This window comes from Protopterus annectens, chromosome 2.part2, assembly GCF_019279795.1.
Source record: "Protopterus annectens isolate FY-2018-M chromosome 2.part2, PAN1.0, whole genome shotgun sequence".
NCBI classification, from domain to species: domain Eukaryota; kingdom Metazoa; phylum Chordata; order Ceratodontiformes; family Protopteridae; genus Protopterus; species Protopterus annectens.
In genome coordinates, this window is record NC_056730.1 from 62,329,993 (window position 1) to 62,350,462 (window position 20,470).

At 38.9% G+C, this 20,470-nt stretch overlaps 1 protein-coding gene across 1 annotated transcript in view; it reads left to right on the forward strand.

The window, feature by feature from the left end:
* The window catches only part of LOC122795921 (microtubule-associated serine/threonine-protein kinase 4-like), a 284,600-nt gene that overhangs the window by 102,429 nt on the left and 161,701 nt on the right, over positions 1-20,470 (forward strand). The window contains exon 2 of the mRNA XM_044064404.1: positions 8,102-8,258. Within this exon, the coding sequence (XP_043920339.1) occupies positions 8,102-8,258 (157 nt within the window). The remainder of the gene's footprint in view (positions 1-8,101; positions 8,259-20,470) is intronic.

Sequence of the window (20,470 nt, forward strand, 5' to 3'; positions counted from 1 at the left end):
AAATCACAATGTAGGGACAGGTTTATAACCCAGTGTGCCCCCAACACCTCTGGACTACACCTACCCTGAATGTTAAGCAGTGTCGCTCACTATCATCTTTTAAAACGTAGATGCCTGGATGAGTATCCACACATTTACTCCAGGATTGAACCTTCTTGGAGAAAGAAGGTGCTGTCAGGAAGAGGGTACTAGTAAGATGAGAATGGTCATGAGACTCCGCAGACTTGTATGTATGACTCGGCCCACCTGTAACCAAGCAAAGAACAGAACTGCATACTTTTCATACAATGGGGATATGAACAATGTGCAGTTTAAGAGCATTATGGATAAACATAAGTTTGGGCTTCATGCCCAGGAATAACTGCACATTATTAATTATATCTATGGACAGAATTTTTGATGTAGATCTTCAAAAGGGCAATGGTTTTCTATAAATTTGTGGATTTGTAAAAAAAAAAAAAAAATGAAATATTAACAAATGTTTGAAAAGTTTGAAGTAAATGCTGTGTGGTGAAGGAATCAGATGGTAATCAGGTTTGAAATGGTGCTTAAAGAGAACATAAAGTATTGGTTAAAATTTGTATATTGTTGGTATATTTTTTTATGCCAATAAAGATTTTTGGGTATGATATTGGATGGGGATATTTTTATTAAAGCAGTTAGTGTTTTTATTCAGAGCTTGCCTGGAATCTCAGGATGCTTTCTTATGCTTGTCAGCAAAAAAAAAAAAAAAAAACTGAACTAGACAACCACTTGCTGTCAGGCAGCAATGCTACTCACCTTAGCGTACTACCAAATAAATATAAAAATGCATTTTAACCATGTGGAGAATGGGGCATCTGGGGGATATGCAAATGTCATATGTGGAGGCATTAAAGTTAGCATAGTACCGCATCTCTTTCCTCTTTGCATGCTAGGAAGTTTAGAGGGGGGTTTAATAAAATTCTTACAAGAATACCTTGGTTTAGTAGTGAAAACTGTGGAAAAAATTGTCATTCAATGTTTGAAACTTACATTCAAAATTTAAAAAGGAAATAGTCTGTGATGAAAAATATTTTAAGTTTATGGAGGTGGAATGAACTTTACCTACTCCCCTTACGTATGCATATATGTATAGCAATCATCATTAATTTTTTAACTGTGGGAATAATGCCAGAAGTCAGTGTTTGAGATAGAGGCAAAATGGATAGATCTTGTTGAAAAAGTGTGAAGAACCTTCATAGCAAAAATACAAAATAAGGAATAGGATGCATGATATATCAGCACCATTATAACGATGTATGGGATATTAAAAAATGTAAATGATGCAAAAGGAATGTTAGAAAACATTTCAGTTCTGGGTCTTGGGAAGCTGCAGCCTCTCATGGCAAGAAATGGGCATAAGACAGGAGCAATTCTTGGATGGGGAAGCCCACATCCCTAGGAAAATGTGAACAGTAAGTTCACCTGTCGGCATGTCTCTGGGATGTGGGAAGAAAAATGAAAAACAAGTAGCAATAATAGAATATATCAAAGGATCTTGTACTTGGTGTGACCATTCATCTGAGCTCCTTGATTTTTCAACATATATTTTCTGCAAGAAAAAATTAACATGAAAGAGCTGCACACACACGAGATCCTAGCTGGGAAATAAATCGGACCCAAATGCTCTAAGATAGCAACACTAAACTGCTCCACCACTGTTCTGCTTAGTCTCGATCTTGCTTCTTGAAAAGCCTCCCAGCTAATCACCAGGAGCGCAGCAGTTATTCATAGTACATTAAAACTAAGTTTGTGTTGAGGATACCCCTACTTCAGTAGATTCAGTGGTATGTATCTAGAACAAAGTCTTCTGGGTTTGAGCCAGGTAACAGTAAATTGCACAGTCTGTTGCAAGAAGAACCTAGAGTCTAGGTCTTTTGCTGACTTCAGCAGTATATTACTGTTTTGTGGCATGACTTTCATTTATGGCATATTACAATAGCATAGAACTGTGATGTTAAAATTAATGATACTTTCTTCAGGGGAATATTTACATCTTATATTCGAGGTTCTCTTTATTGTCAAAGTAAACTTTATTGTCATTTAGCCTACATAAGTGCAGTCTAAACAGAATTGTATGCATCAGACTCGAATTGTGAAGGCATATGCATGCATACAATAACACACAGAATGGACATATATTTATCATTTCATACATTGTACTGTGTCTTGCATTAATAAAGGGTCTGTCTTTGTTGGATTTTTATTGATTCATGAACATAGAATCTAAATATTTGAATGACTTTCTAAGCTAAACACTGCAAAGAAAGACAGAAGAGTCACAAAACAGCACATCAAAATATGACGTTCCTTTGACATTTTGTTCAGCGACACCAAATTTTGCTTCACTTGTGCTACATTTCTTTCCACATGGCACTATTTTAGACTCGCTTTTTTGATACTGTGAATTATAGTTTGCCAGCCTCCTTGGATTTACTCCTGTAGCAAAAAAAAAAGCAGTAGATGACCATAGTATATACACTCATGGTGTTGGTTTTACTGTGGGTTTATGATGACCATAGTATATACACTCATGGTGTTGGTTTTACTGTAGGTTTATGATGACCATAGTATATACACGCGTGGTGTTGGTTTTACTGTGGGTTTATGATGACCATAGTATATACACTCGTGGTGTTGGATTTACTGTGGGTTTATGATGACCATAGTATATACACTCATGGTGTTGGTTTTACTGTGGGTTTATGATGACCATAGTATATACACTCATGGTGTTGGTTTTACTGTGGGTTCATAGGTTCGTAGGTTAGTACTAGACTAACTGCCCTTGCGAGCCATTTTAACCCTAGCCAATTATCCCTTGGGAGACTTGAACCCTGCACCTTGTGTTTGTAAGACAAACACCATAACCATTAGGTCACCCTCCCAACAGTGATGACCATAGTATATGCACTCATGGTGTTGGTTTTACTGTGGGTTTATGATGACCATAGTATATACACTCGTGGTGTTGGTTTTACTGTGGGTTTATGATGACCATAGTATATACACTCATGGTGTTGGTTTTACTGTGGGTCTATGTACCTGTTGACAAATCAAAAATGCAAGTGTTGTCAGTCTGTGATAAAAGTTTTTGTATGTTCTGTCGAATGATGTCATAGATTCATAGGTGAATACTGTTACTTGCCCTGAAGGGCCATTTAAACCTAGTCAGTTATCTGAGGTTAGACTCAAACCTTGTACCTTATGTCTGTAATGTGAAGACCTTAACCATTATTTTAAACCCAGCACCCTAATAGTTTAAGATCTGTTTGTGGCATTTTCTTATGGAACTGTATTTTCTTACTTTTTTGGATGAATTTACTAAAAGTCAAAGTAAACTTCGTCATTTAGAGCTACACACGTGTAGCCTAAATGAAATTTCGTGCATCCACTCAATTCTTGAGATAACAAAGGAAAGTGAAACAATGCATACAAGTAGAGGAATAAACATAACTAAAATACAGTGCTACTCCCAATACATGCAAGAAAGAGTAGACATTTACCGACATTCATAAACAAAAAAGAATACCCTCCCCTGAGTTAAATTAACTCCCCTATTTAAAGTAATACAAAACACACTGCAGATTAAAATGCATACGTTATTTGACTAATATTGCAATTGAGTGAGTTAAATAATTCTGACTATGGATATAATAAATACATTTTGCACTTACTTGGAATATACGCAAATCTGCATGTCCTCCCCGTGGTTGGGTAGTGTTCGAAAGACATGCATGCGTAAATGGGCGTGCCTTCATTGAAGGTTGGGTGTCGAGCTGGCACCTCGGCGTTTCATAAAAATCTACTGCCAATCATTATTGGACTGGAGTTCCACTGTGGCGACCCCTTACCGGGAAAAAGCCGAAAGACAAACAAACAACATATTGCACAAAAATAAAAACTGACTTGTGTCTGACCCCCTGGGACTAGTGCCTGAGGTCAGAAGTCACTGTAGGGTAGAAACTGTTATTGAATCTTGTAGTCCTGCAGTGAATGCGGCAATATCTCCTGCCTGATGCCAGATGCTTAAACTGTCCATGCGCAGGATATGTGTTGTCCTGTATTATTTTGGTAGCCTTTCTGATGTTTATTGCAGAATAAAGATGTATCGAAGGAAGATTGGAACCAGTTACCTTCTCTGCAACCCTCGCAACTCTTTGTAGCAGCTTCCCTTCTGTAATTGTGCAGCTTCCAAACCACACTGTGAAGCTGCAGCTAAGGCCCAAACCACACTGTGAAGCTGCAGCTAAGGCCCAAACCACACTGTGAAGCTGCAGCTAAGGACCAAACCGCACTGTGAAGCTGCAGCTAAGGACCAAACCACACTGTGAAGCTGCAGCTAAGGCCCAAACCACACTGTGAAGCTGCAGCTAAGGACCAAACCACACTGTGAAGCTGCAGCTAAGGACCAAACCACACTGTGAAGCTGCAGCTAAGGCCCAAACCACACTGTGAAGCTGCAGCTAAGGCCCAAACCACACTGTGAAGCTGCAGCTAAGGCCCAAACCACACTGTGAAGCTGCAGCTAAGGCCCAAACCGCACTGTGAAGCTGCAGCTAAGGACCAAACCACACTGTGAAGCTGCAGCTAAGGACCAAACCACACTGTGAAGCTGCAGCTAAGGACCAAACCACACTGTGAAGCTGCAGCTAAGGACCAAACCACACTGTGAAGCTGCAGCTAAGGACCAAACCACACTGTGAAGCTGCAGCTAAGGCCCAAACCACACTGTGAAGCTGCAGCTAAGGCCCAAACCACACTGTGAAGCTGCAGCTAAGGATGCTCTCTATTGCACCTCTACAAAAGTTGGAGACAATATGAGGAGGAAGCTTAGCTTTTTCAGCCCTCTTAAAAAGTGGAGGCGTTGGTGAGCTTTGTTTATCAGTTGGCTGGTGTTCCCTCCGATACATGTACGCCCAGGAGGTTTGTGCTCTAAACCCTCTCTATACTCTCACCATTAATCCTGAGCACTGGGTGGTTTGTTCTCCTTTTCCTGATAGCAATGATGATCTCTTTGATCTTGCTTACATTCAGGTCAAGGTTGTTCCTCTCGCACCAACTAATCAGAGATGCCACCTCCTCTCCACCTCCTCTCTGTATGCCCTTTCATCCTCCTTTGTGATGAGCACCATGACTGTGGTGTCATCAGCAAACTTGATGATATGGTTGGACTTGTGCTTAGCATAGCAGTCATGCGTCAGGATGGTGAATAACAGTGGGCTGAGAACACATTCCTGTCGAACCCCGGTGTTAATCGTGATGCACTTTGTTGTGTTCTTACCTGAGCACACACTGTGGTGTCTCAGGAAGTCCAGGATCCATTTACAGAGATGTTTACTGACCCCTAAATGTGACCGTTTTTATATCAGCTACATTGGTACCACTGTATTAAATGCAGAGCTGAACTCTGTGAACAACATCATCACATAGTTGTCTTTGCCCTATAAATGCTTGAGAGATATGTAGTGCTACTGATATGGCATCAGCCGTGGATTGGTTAGCTCTGTACACTAACTGCAGAGAGTCAAAAGCAAAGATGTAGGCATGATGAAAATGCTTTTTGATCAGCCACTGAAAACATTTCATAACAGTGGATGTCAGAACAACTGATCTGTAGTCATTTGGGCTTGAGGGAGTGGTTTTCTTAGGTAGTAGGATGATAGTTTCCTTGAAGCATGAGGGTACATTTGTCATGGTAAGAGAGGTGTTAAATATTTCCTTGAGCACTGTGGATAGTTGATCAGTACAGCTGTCTGTGCCAGCATCCTTCCTGGGGTTCACTCTCCTTAGGTGTCTTCTTACCTCCTCTGTGCTGAGGCTGAATACTGCATCCTTTCCATCAGTGGGTAGCATTAGTGCCAAAGTGTTTCTTTCCTCAAATCTGCTAAAAAAGATGTTCAAACTATCCATGAATTTGATGCTGTCCTCACTGTGTTGACCTGATTTTGTAGTCTGTGATCTCCTGTATGCCTTGCCGTAGCCTGCTTGCATCCTTCATGTCTTCAAAGTGGCTCTGCACCTTTCTACCATATTCCTTCTTAGCCTCCTTTATACCCCTCCTCAGATTACCTCTTGCTACACTTAGGGCTGCATTGTCCTTAGACCTGTAAGCTGTGTTTCTTTCCTTCAGAAGCTCATATCCCTTAGGGGTGAGCCATGGCTTATGGTAGCTCTAATGGTGATACTCTTGGTATTTGCTACCCCATCAACACAGTTTGAAATGTATACCATCATTACCTCAGTGTATTCATCAATGTTCAGATGCTGAGTCTCTGTGGCTGCCTCCTTGAACATATCCTAGTTGGTTCTTTCAAAGTAGTGTTGGATGGCCTCCATAGCCCCCTCGGCCCATAGCCTGATCTCTTTCTTTGTAGGTTTCTCTCAAACCAGTGCAGGTTTGTAAGCTGGTGATAGCAAGATGGTATAATGGTCAGAGGTTCCCATTTGTGGAAGTTGCACTGCCTTATAAGCTTTCTTTAAGTTTATATACACCTTGTCCAGGATATTATCAGTCCTTGTAGGAACATGTATTACACCACATACAGTATAATGTAATATAATGTGTACATTGCAACATATATTAAATCATATGTTGATGTTTTTATAAAATGTGTGTGGATACTCATGAAGCTTTTAATTTTTCTGTAGTTGGGACCACACTTCAGCTGTTCATGATTTATAGTCTTGCAGTAGATTGCATATTGAAGATGTCTATTTGCACAAGATGGTCTTATGTTGAGAAGGGTTTTAAAATGCTGTGGTAATTTACTGTGTGTTTGTGTTTCAAATAAAAGCAGACCTGACGGAGAATATTAGTAAGGGAAATTGAAATTAACACTGGAAGCAGTTAGAAGAAATTACACATACGTACTAATACAGTTTTAAACATAATTAAGTAATATGAGCTATTTTGTAAGCTGGTATACAAGTTTTAGGCAATATAGTAAATCCCACTGCACCACCAAATTAGTAGTACCAAAACCATTTCCTTAAAAACTTGTGTACTTCCTATTTGTGCATTATTGTATCATCTGTCCAAGTCTTGCACCTCACTATACAAACCCCCCTGCCCCTTAGCTGTCAGTGGGTAAGAGTCCTTTGTCTTCCCATTCCTAAGCTTCTGTTCCATCTGTTTGGGTGAAGAACATGGATCCTAGAGTCACCTTCAGCTTTATGTCCCCTTCTGTCTCTGCCAGATATTTTCTTTGTGTTTCTGCTTTAGCAATGTGAGGAGCAGTTACAATGAATGTCTTTCCATTGTGAGTTTTTATTGCTATGCTTTGAAACCATGGTGATTTATATTGTTTGGGAGTAGGGTGAGCTGCAGTGCCCCCCTGGTGAAAATCTAGAGTTAGTATATGTAAACAAAGGAGTTCAATGTAACATTAGTGAAGTGATGGTGACATTAGAGGGTATGCATTTTGTTCCTGTCTCAGAGTAAATGAGTGAGTAGCACAGGTCAAAATTTAGTAGTATGGTGGCTGACCCCTACTGCAATGTCCTGAGTGACTGCTATTGATTCATCTTTTGCCCCACACCAAACCATTTTCATATTGACAGTTTGTCAGCCATAATGTCCTGCCAGGCCTCAGTCTTGGGTATACAGACTGCTTGTATGTCTGTTTCACCTGTAACCTTAACAGCTTAATAATTTATTGTAAGAAGTGATGTGCTTTAGCAGTGTACAGGTGTATAAATCCCCTTTTCAGCACAGTAAGTCAAAGATCTATCAACATTTGGCATTATGTTTACATTAAGTAGGTGCATTATCACCTTCTTTTGTCTCTCAGAAATGTACACAAACATCTGTCCTTTAGGCACGTGTAGGATTCTGTATGGATGTAAAGTTTAATTCATGAAGAAACATTTTGTCATCAATTTAAAATAATTTCATGTCCCAATATTAGATATTTTGTACTGTACTTTGTAGTATGCAGTTTTTGGATTTGTGAAGAAAGCATATGGAAATTTCTTCTGCCGGTCAGGTTTACTTCTTGCATGAAAAAGCCAGTTTGAGTGTGTGGCAGAATATTTAGTGAATATACATGTTCATTTAGGAGTCTTGTGTGTTTTTCAGCTTGATCATAGTTTGCATCCACCCTGTGTTTCATTGCGAAAATGGAGCAGCCCAGATGTTTCCTGTGGGAATGGCAAGACCATCAAGTATAAAAGACAGCTGAGTGAAGATGGCAAGAAACAGTTGCGCAGAGGGAGCCTTGGCGGAGCACTTACAGGTGAGAGTCATGTCAAAATAATAAAAGTAGTTAGTTATATAGATTTTGTTACTGTGTAGGCAGTGATGCCAGAGGACTCAGTACAGACTAATCTGCACTAGTGTTAGTGGCCTTCTGTTGTTTTCTTTTTCATTGTCAACAAGGGGGGCTGTTTTAACCTTATATCAAACCTTGTCTGCTCAGGAGGTCTCCCAGCCATAGAGTCCACTTGTAATTTTCTCCATGCCAGAGGATACAGTACAGGCTAATTTGCACTAATGTTAGTAGCCTTCTGTTTTCTTTTTCGTTGTCATCAAGGGGGCTATTTTAACCCTATATCAAACCCTGTCTGCTCAGGAGGTCTCTCAACCATAGAGTCCACTTGTAACTTTCCCCATCTACATAGTAGAATATGCAAAGTAAAAGCCATTGGTCACACACTGAAGACACAGCTGGTTTTAACACCTCTCTCACCAAAACAGAAGCTCCCATTTTCAGGGGTGACCTAGGAGTACTATCTGGTCATGTGACTTGCACAGAGGTGAACAGTAAGCACACACTGGCATCAAAATCAAACCCTAGCTACAGAAACAGCTCATTAACAGCTCACTGCAGTAACTGCCTAATTGTAGTAAGCAGCAACAAAATAATAATACACCCTAGCATGAACTGAGAACTGCCCTGCAGCAACAAAATAATAATACACCCTAGCATGAACTGAGAACTGCCCTGCAGCAACAAAATATCATACACCCTAGCATGAACTGAGAACTGCCCTGCAGCAACAAAATAATAATACACCCTAGCATGAACTGAGAACTGCCCTGCAGCAACAAAATATCATACACCCTAGCATGAACTGAGAACTGCCCTGCAGCAACAAAACATCATTACATCCTAGCATGAACTTAGAACTGCCCTGCAGCAACAAAATAATAATATTATACCCTAGCGTGAACTGAGAACTGCCCTGCAGCAACAAAATAATATTACACCCTAGCATGAACTGAGAACTGCCCTGCAGCAACAAAATAATATCATTACACCCTAGCATGAACTGAGAACTGCCCTGCAGCAACAAAATATCATTACACCCTAGCATGAAATGAAAACTGCCCTGGAGCTAATATAATATTACACCCAAGCATGAACTGAGAACTGCCCTGCAGCTAAAATATTACACCCTAGCATGAGCAGAGAACTGCCCTGCAGCAGCAAAATAATATCATTACACCCTAGCATGAACTGAGAACTGCCCTGCAGCAACAAAATATCATACACCCTAGCATGAACTTAGAACTGCCCTGCAGCAACAAAACATCATTACATCCTAGCATGAACTTAGAACTGCCCTGCAGCAACAAAATAATACTATTGCACCCTAGCGTGAACTGAGAAACTGCCCTGCAACAACAAAATATTACACCCTAGCATGAACTGAGAACTGCCCTGCAGCAACAAAATAATATCATTACACCCTAGCATGAACTGAAAACTGTCCTGCAGCAACAAAAATATCATTACACTCTAGCATGAACTGAGAACTGCCCTGCAGCAACAAAATAATATCATTGCACCCTAGCATGAACTGAGAACTGCCCTGCAGCAACAAAATAATATTACACCCTAGCATGAACTGAGAACTGCCCTGCAGCAACAAAACATCATTACATCCTAGCATGAACTTAGAACTGCCCTGCAGCAACAAAATAATACTATTACACCCTAGCGTGAACTGGGAACTGCCCTGCAGCAACAAAATAATATTACACCCTAGCATGAACTGAGAACTGCCCTGCAGCAACAAAATAATATCATTACACCCTAGCATGAACTGAAAACTGCCCTGCAGCAACAAAAATATCATTACACTCTAGCATGAACTGAGAACTGCCCTGCAGCAACAAAATAATATCATTGCACCCTAGCATGAACTGAGAACTGCCCTGCAGCAACAACATAATATCATTACACCCTAGCATGAAATGAAAACTGCCCTGCAGCTAATATAATATTACACCCAAGCATGAACTGAGAACTGCCCTGCAGCTAAAATAATATTACACCCTAGCATGAGCAGAGAACTGCCCTGCAGCAGCAAAATAATATCATTACACCCTAGCATGAACTGACGACTGCCCTGCAGCGACAGAATAATATCCTTACACCCTAGCACAAACAGAGAACTGTCCTGCAGCTTCAGAATATCATTACACCATAGCATGAACTGAGAACTGCCCTGCAGCAACAAAATAATCATTACACCCTAGCATGAACTGAGAACTGCCCTGCAGCAACAAAATAATATCATTACACCCTAGGATGAACTGAGAGCTGCCCTGCAGCAACAGAATAATCATTACACCCTAGCATGAACTGAGAACTGCCCTGCAGCAGCAAAATAATATAATTACACCCTAGCATGAACTGAGAACTGCCATGCAGCAACAAAATATCATTGCAACCTAGTATGAACTGAGAACTGCCCAGTAGCAATAAAATAATAGCATTACACCCTAGCATGAACTGAGAACTGCCCTGCAGCAGCAAAATAATATCATTACACCCTAGCATGAACTGAGAACTGCCTTGCAGCAGCAAAATAATATAATTACACCCTAGCATGAAATGAAAACTGCCCTGCAGCTAATATAATATTACACCCAAGCATGAACTGAGAACTGCCATGCAGCAACAAAATATTACACCCTAGCATGAACTGAGAACTTCCATGCAACAACAAAATAACATTACAACCTAGTATGAACTGAGAACTGCCCAACAGCAACAAAATCATAGCATTACACCCTAGCATGAACTGAGAACTGCCCTGCAGCAATGGAATAATAGCATTATACCTCACATGAACTGAAAACTGCCATGCAGCTTATTAGACATTTTCTACCCATTGATCAGCATTGGTCACCACTGATGACCATTGATCCTGTGATAACATGAAGGCAGTTAAGGACAAGCTTAGTTCTATGATGCAAAAACTTTAACATGATGACATGGTCTGTGTGCCATTCTTGTGTGAAGATGCTTACAGTTTCAGCGTCTGTCTGCTTCCTTGCTCAGTTCACATGTTCACCAGTGATGCTGTGGATAAGAACTTAAGTTATCCTGCTTTCAATGAGCCTCGGAGAGTTGGGTATATTCTATTTTATCCACACATTTTTGACAGAAAACATTTATTTAGATCCACTTTTTTCTGTGCTCAGAATATTTTGTATGTCATGCCTTGCATGTCACTATCCTCTCTCCAGCAAGGACATAACTATTCAGAATCTGGTGCTACTCTTTAAATGACTGTTTTAGAAAGATTGTGGAAAAATTGTCTTCTAGGACTAACATTTCTATGGTTTGTTACCTCACAGTGCCATGTCTGGGAATCTTCACTGTTAACATGCATCATCACTTCCTTGATGTCTGTTTATAACATTGTGGTCTCTTCACATATTGTTTTTTTTTTTCCTATTCACAAATTGCTGATGGTGTGCTTGTTAGTTGTTGTGAAGGTCGTATGTATTTTTCATTATTGCAGTTCATCACAGTTTGTACTGGCAAATATCCCTGTGATTATCTGATAACCTGCAAGGGCCCTTATTCAGTCTGACAATCGTCTGTACTGCCTCTTCAGCTCTGTGACTTGCCCCTCCTGTTAGATGACCGAGGGCTTCAGGGCATAAATCTATACAAAGAAACTGGGAAAAAAATACTGGTAGCATAGAAGTATTAGCTTTACTGAGCTGCAAGCAGTCTGGAGAATTGGGTTCAACTAGCAGGCGTAGATGCTGAAGAAGTCTCTGCCAGGTGATGAAGGGTAAGCACATAAAACTAGTTTGTACATATCTGTGTAGTCTGGAAGTGAGAGAGACTGCACTTGGTGGGCATATCTTGATAGATTCCAATGAGATCGTTTTCTCCACAGGAGTTCCAGACTGTACTAAGTACACGAGACAACATGGGCATATATTGAAATCTTGGCTCCCAATGCAGCATGAAGGTTGTGACCTCTCCCAGTGAAAACATAGAAGTGGGAGGAGTAACACAGGCAACACGGAAAACCTAAAGAAATACCTTAATAAAAGTGAAATGCAGCCACTTTGCATCCCCTTACCGTGCTTCTGTCTCAGAATGTAGCAAATACCTGCAAAAAATGACATAAAATGGAAAAGAACATTAATGAAGTGAGTGTTCTGTACTTTGACACTCGCATGTAGATCCACAGCCACTTGAAAACATTTTCTTGCCAAACACCATCAGGTCACAAACTAAGCACTATGCAGATAGATGTTTGCATATATAGGGGGTGTGGGACTCCCTTCACAGGACTGCATTTACTGCCTATTACAACTCACAACTCTATTTTAGCTTAGACCCTTTTAGTAATTTAGTGTGGCAAAATGGCATTTTGTTGTCCACAGATACTAGCCATTGTTAACGTAGCTTTTGCAATACTGCTACAGAACCTGGTTTATTCTTGCATGTTTCAGAACTTTTGTCATTGACATAATTAGCCATTAGGTTAGACATTGCAGTTTCTTTTCTTTGTGATCTCAGTTCTGGCATGGATTGGCACAGTCGACTCATCAGTCTCTAGAACAGCTTCATGTGCAGAGTCAGGGAATGAGTCAGTATTGGACTCCGACTTATTCACCTGATTTGAAACATCAGCAAAGGTGAGCACATGAAATTCTAGTATCAAGATTCAGTCTGTCAGAAGCATCAGTAGCCTTAGTGATTGTAGTTCTAGGTCAGCATGCATCTCTAGTGTAAAGTCCCTGAATCAATTCCATGAACTTAGGATGAAACTGACTTTTTTTTAATATCCTAGAATCCATTTTATTCCTCCTTCAGTGGTGTTACAGACGCACTTTTTTTTTTTTTTAGATGATGTGCCCCTTGCACTTTTGCAAGTGCTATTTGTTTCAATCAGTTCTACTCGCACTATGTTTCAAGTCCATTCTGGTTATAATGCATCTACTGGCAATGAGTCAATGAGTTCAGCATTTCCCTGCCCTGTAGTAAAATTTGAAGCTGTTGTAATTAGAAAAAGTAAAATCATTTTTTTTTCATCTTTAGTGTGGCTTGCTGCAGTTTTTTAACACCTACCATGAAGTGCTGTATGAAACTTTCATATGACTTTGTTGCAGAGTGCATTGATACACTAGTTGAATATATTATTTCATTTTTCTTAATAAAACAAAAAAATTATCATGTAAACTGGATTACTTTATAACACTTTTATTAACTTTACATATTACACAGTGATGTGTGTACTCACACACATACTGTAAATAGCAAACCGTTATATACATTTTTTATTTTCATGCATTATACATATATGATATATTTCTTAATTATTCAGTTTAACATTGCTTAGCGTACCTGAGTCCTTTCCCTGAAATTTCACTCCTCCTCCTGAACCTTATTCCGCATGTATTCTCACAGATTCTAATTTTGTTCCATGTAATTTAATTCCCTTTTTAAAGATGCTACCTCCAATTATTTTATATTCTTTACAGCATTCAATAATTCTGTTACAGATGGCTTAACATTTGATTTCCATGTTCTAGTATTTGCTTTTTTGGCAGCCAATAGCGCTAAACTTAATAGCAAAGTCCTTTAAAGCTAATTATGAAGCTAAAATAGCATCCCAAGCCAAAGACGATCATGACACATTCTTTAACTACATCCAAAATCTAAAAAGCTTTGTGCCATATTGGTGGTAGATGGTACCACTCACACTATACTGGAGGAAATTGCCAACCTGCTATCTGACAAATTTGGTACAAACTTCACCCTCCAATCCCCACCATCCATACCCCAAAGCATACTTGACACCACTTGTCTACCGAGTGTCTCTAGAGATAGTCATATCTGTGTTCTCCAAGGCCAAAAACTTAGCCTCAGTGGGACCAGATAACATCCCAGGTTGCTTACTAAGCAGTCTAAAACAGGACCTAGCTGACCCACTTGCCATTCTCTTTAACCATAGCCTGAGAACTGGCTGTGTACCAGCAGAATGGAGAACAGTAACAGTAATCCCCATGCATAAAGGGGGGCCATCAAAATACCCTGGGAACTACAGACCCACAAGTCTAACCAGCCTCATTTGCAAGGCCATGGAAGGGATCATCATGGACCTTATCAACCAGGATATAGGGCGACATTGATACTGTAGACCCAAACCAGTTTGGCTTCATTAAGGGTAGATTGTACTTACTGAACCTTGTAGACGACTGTGAGAAAGTCACCAAAGCCCTGGATGAAGGTAAGACTCTGCATACCACCTATCTGGACCTAGCCAAAACCTTTGACACAATCCCTCAATCAAGTATCATTGAAAAACTCTCCCAGCTAAGTGTTGACCCTTACATCACTAGATGGATAGCTAAGTGGCTCACCGACAGAGCACCTGCTGTCAAAGTTGGTGATTCCACCTCTACCAGTTGATCTGTCATCAGTGGCATACCACAAGGATCTGTACTGGGCCCTTTACTATTTGGAATCTATTTCTTGGAAGTCCAGGCTAAAGTAGATGCCATTTGGCTTACTAAGTTAGCTGATTGTAAACTAGGTGCAATCACAGAGTCCCCAGTGATGTTAATATATAAGAGGAGGGGCTAACGCAAACAAATGACTGGTGCCAAAGTCACATTCTAAAACTAAACACAAAAAAAGTGCAGTATTATCCCATTTGGCAAAGCAGAATTCCCCACTAATTACAATATTGACAGCACCCCTCTAAGTTCAAACCCAGTGGTGCGAGATCTAGGAACACAGGTCAACAGCAATCTGAAATTCAACCACCAGGTTTCCACGATGGTAAGGAAAGCCTTCTTCATTGTGCATTTCATAAGCAAAGGCATTGCATACAGGTCTAAGGATGCTATAACCCCACTTTGCTTGACTATAATCAGACCGTTAATAGAATACAATGCTCCCTTCTGCATGTATCTCATCAGACACCTGCAGCAACTGGCGAGATCACAAAGGTTTCTGACTAAGATTCAGGGTCCCCGAACCATGGCCTATGTGGATAGACTGAACACCCTGTCACTGTACTCTTATCATGTAGGCTACTGAGAGGCGACTTGTTCCTGGCCTACATGGCAGTCTCTGACCCTGACCTGATGGAAATGCTGCACATCTACAATCCAAATGGCACTAAAGTCACTCGCTGTGTGGATCGCCACCTTGACATTAACAAAACAGGCTGGAGAGGCAGGTATGTCTCCTAGAGATTGCCACTGCTCTGGAATAAAATTCCAATTCATGTGAAGCAGAGCTCCTCAATGATCCTATTCAAGAGCAACCTGGACAGATGGATGTCTGACTGCAAATTCACGCCAGGGGTGGCACCCATGTCCCTCATAGACAGGGGTAGTTTGTGCTGATCTGTAAAGTACATCCATCTAACCAAGAACAATTGGGGAAACCCAGGATTAAAGAGGCTAGGCTTATAAAGGCCTAGTAGCAGCATTCCCGAAATAGCATGTTCCCAACTACCCCTCTTACCCATTACACCTCCATCAGTGGTTATCTACCTAACCAGAGATCCTATAGAGGTATTAGAAATATTTCATACATTTTGCGATAATTTGTATAAAGTAGTGGAATGTGGAAATCAAGAAAAAAAAAAAGGAAAAAAAATTGAAAAACTTAAGTATTTCAAGGTTAGAGGTAGATGAGTTAACAGTTTGATAGGAAATGAGATAACAATGGTGATGTGATGAAATAATGGTGATGTGTAATCAGTCTGCAGGTATTGATGGTATTCTTGTGGGAGCTTGTAATCAGTCTGCAGGTACTGTTGGTATTGTGCGAGCTTGTAATCAGTCTGCAGGTATTGATATTCTTGAGGGAGCTTGCAATCAGTCAGCAGGTATTGATGGTGTTCTTGTGGGAGCTTGTAATCAGTCTGCAGGTATTGATGATATTCTTGTGGGAGCTTGGAAGCTAGGAGAGACAAAAGTGTGAAAGATCTGTAAGGTTTTGTTTACCTGCATTTTCAAAGGAAGGGAAGCACCAACATCCTGCAACAAAAAGCCATGATGTCTTTAATACTTAGATAGTAAAGAGCTATCAGACCCAGCTTCATGTAGGCCTGTTTCAATTTTAAGCCATGATTATACGGTGTTTATTTCTGTAATAGCTAAAAGAATGGTAAAGCTTTTTCCAAAATTGATACATATAGATCAGTGTGGTTTTGTGGAAAGGAGGCAAAAATTTGACAATGTTAATAGAACAATGATAATTCAGAGGGAGACATAATCTAAGAAAATACCACTGTCATTGGATCTCCATGCAGCTTATGTATTTAACAGAGTAAGCTGGGATTTTATGAATGGAAGTATTTGCATTCCCTGATACAGTAATAAGGTTAATTAGGAGGACATATAAGGGGTCAGAGGCAAAAATGAAATTGCGAGGGTTCCTGTCTGTAGTGATATGTCAGAACAAAGGAACCACATGGGGGAGTCCTCTTTTCCCTTTGTTGTTTGCATTATATTTAGAGCCATTGGCAAAGAAAATAAAGGACTCAGAAATTCAAAGATATAATCCATATGGTAATCAAGAAATGTTGGTTTAATTTCAGGCAATGTTATTTTCTACCCAATAAAACCAGAAAAGGACATCTCAGTGTTGTGGAACATTCTGAGACTGTCATTTTTTTTCAGGATATAAAATTAGTGAAGATACAACAAAGCCTATAGCTGTAAACTATGTACTTCCATATTAATTGGTTCAGCAGTACTCAAACAGAGCTTATTAAAGATTCGTGTTTACACCCAAAACTTCTCCAACTATTCACCAGACACGGCTGTTAACTCATGGAGGTACCAGTTAAGGACAATTTGAAAAAAAAATGGATTGTTTAACAATATTACCACACTGGACAGTAGTACAACCTCTAATTTACTTTTTGAAGATGAACAAAATGATCATTTTCCTATTTTAAACAAAGTTGACAATATTGATAATGTCAAACATAAAAAAAGCTAAGAAGTTGTATAGGGATAAAATTGATTATGAAGGTGGAAAGCTTGCCACCAGGGGGAAACAAACCTCTCCACATCCTAAGAAGATGATATGTTTTTTAACTGTAATGATTATTTTGAAGGGGCCAGCAATTCTGTTGATGAAAATAGACTGCCCCATGGTAATTATTTTGACTAAAAAAATAAAAGGATCCTTTAGAATTTCCACCCCCCCACCCCTCAGGAGATAAGAACAGTTAAGAAGCCAGCAACAGAGGGGTTTAGCTTACACCCAGGAACAACAACTGAGATTGTACAATGGCTATCAGGGTCAAAAACAGAAGGACAGGATGAGGAACAAACTGCATTCATACAGGAACTGGCTAACTTAATTGTACACAATAAATGTCATGATTTTAAAATGTTTAATTACAGTAATATAATTGTTACCAGTCAATGGGCTGACCTTTTTTAGAGATGGCTTACCTTTATTCCAGCTAGGAAAGCCAGGACTGAGGACATTTTAAATTATCTTAAATTGAGTCTGCATGTAAATAACTTAAGTTTATATTTCACTCAGAAGGAGCCTACGGCCCCCTTCTCATTATCTCTCTGCAAAAAAGAGAGCACATTCAATCTCCCAATACATTAGATTATTTCCCTGTTTGAAAAATTTTGTGAATATGACATCAGGCATATTATTTAAAAAAAGTAATCCATTTACATAATTTGGGATCTGAAGAAGTAAATTTATTGAAACAAATCAATAACAGGTCAGACATATGAAGCCTGATGAGGATGGTGGTCTTGTGGAGATGAACATCAATAATTATATTAACAAAATGTTTGTTATGCTTTATAGTGAAACCTATGAGGACATATTCGTTAATCAAAAAATACTGCTTACCAAAGATTGGATATATTATTAGATGATTTGTTAATACATGGTTTTATTACTAAATGTGACCATGATTTCCTTTTTGTTAGTAATCCTAGGACCCCCACTATTTTTGCAATCCCCAAGATACAAAAAAGCTTGACAGACCCCCCCCCCCCGTGCCCAATAGTTGACACTAAATCATCTAAGACTTGCTCGTTTTATTGATTGGCAGCTAAAAGATGTGTAGAACAATATCCATCACCTCTATAAGGATGCCTGAGATTTCTTGACTAGAATTTCTAAGAACCTGTACAGTGACAGTTTGATACTGTTGATGTTGAAGGCCTTTTTTCAGTAATTCTCCAACATACAGGTCTTAAATGGTTTTATGAATTTTTATGTTTCAATTCTGATATTGACCAGAACAGAATTAAAACTTTAAGAGATTTAATGAAGATGGTCCTGGATGATGATGTTATCATTTTTGAAGGGCAATTATTCAGGCAATGGACTGGTATAGCAGTGGGAGCGGCCTGTTCCCCCATTTTCACAAATATAATTATAGCCCACTGGGAAGCTAATTTTGTTTCTTCCTCCCCTTTTTTGAATTGTTGGTCATTGTGTGGCTGGTACCTTGATGTTGTTGTACTTTTTTGGGGTGAATACTATTGACAAATTAAAGGAATTTTTTTTTCAATATTTCAATTCTATGACCGGATAAAGTTTTCTATGAGTTTTTCTTATGATGAAATCAATTATTTGGATTTAACTGTTTTCAACAACAGAAAAGGATGTTTCAAATCCAGTATTTTTAGGAAACCAACCTATTCCAATTCCTTATTACATTTTAAGAGTTGGCACCCCATTCACCAAAAAAGATCCTTAGTAAAGAGCCAGTTTGTGAGATTTTCCCCGTATGATCTCAGAGGCAGACCTTTTCATACAAGAATGTCTAAAACTGAAAAATATGGTTAAGGTTCAGAGTTTTCCTATCAGCTTTGTCAGTGTAATTTATGAAAAGGTCAAAATCAAAAGGGAAAATGGGGAGTTTTACCCCTTGTTAGGTAAGGGAAGTCAACACCAGGTTAACAAGTTACCCATGGGGATACTACAGTTAGCTAGACCAAGGGATTGGCACTCACCTATAATCTTGATTTTTATGACATCAAAGCAGTGGTGAGTATGAATTAGAGCATTTTTTGGTTAGTCAGCAGTTCCTGGATGTGTTAGGTCCCTTTCCTAAATTTGTCTATAAAAAAGGATAATTTATTAGAATATAATTAATTGAAATGGCAGCTCATGACAAACTCAACTGGTAATTGAGGTTTAAATTATATGATGTACATAAGCAGCATTCTGTGATTGAAGGCATCTTTCTTTATGTAGTACAATTGTTTTATATTACAATTTTAAAACATGACATTTTTTTATTTAGATTTATTAGTAGAGGTTGTATGTCTTCTTTAATGAGTTACCTTTGGAATGATTTTTCCCTATGTAAGGTTTTCTATGCAATGCTCTATGGGAATTTTTTTTTATTCAAGGTCTAGTCATGTAAAATATACATGTAGTACTCTCTATTCTTATTTTTAATCTTTTTATTTTTTTGTTTATTTTTTACAATGAGCGTATGTATTTGTTTATATTCCTGTATCATCTTTTCTGAGTTACTCACACTATCACTTTAAATATTTGAATGGAAGTTTTGTTTAGGGCAAGTAATAAATTTAACTGGGATCATGTGATGTGTTTAAGTCCCATAAGTTGAGATTTGGACTTAAGCACTTTGTTCTGATGAAGTTTAGATAAGAAGATGGAAACAATTAATGTGTCTTTATTACATTTGAATGTTCGACCTTCCTCTTCATCTTTTTTGTGGTTTTAATTCTCTAGACAAAGGAAGGCATTGTAAAGTTTATTTCTGCTGGCTGCCAAAAAATAAATGACTAAAAAATGGAAATCAAAGCCTTAAAAATGTATTTAAAGTAGTCAGTGTTGTAAGAGAGAGAAAAGAACTGGAAGTGGGATCTTTAAAAAAAACTGGTAGGAACAAATTTCATAGAAAAAAATGGAAATTGTAGAAACGTGTAGAGTAATGTTTTGGACGAGGAGTGAGGTTTAATGGAAGGCCGGAATTGAGCAATTTTTATAATTCTGGACTGATAATTGTATAAAGGCATGTATGTGATGAATAATGGTTAACTGTGAGCATGTTAACATGATTTGTTTCCTTTTATATAAATATATATTTGTCTGTGTCTTAAGTGATAACATGGTTTAACACCTTTACTGAATTATCTATCTGCCTGTGAAAAAGTTATATGATGTCTACCTGGAGTGTAAAAATAACTATGCACACGCATCCC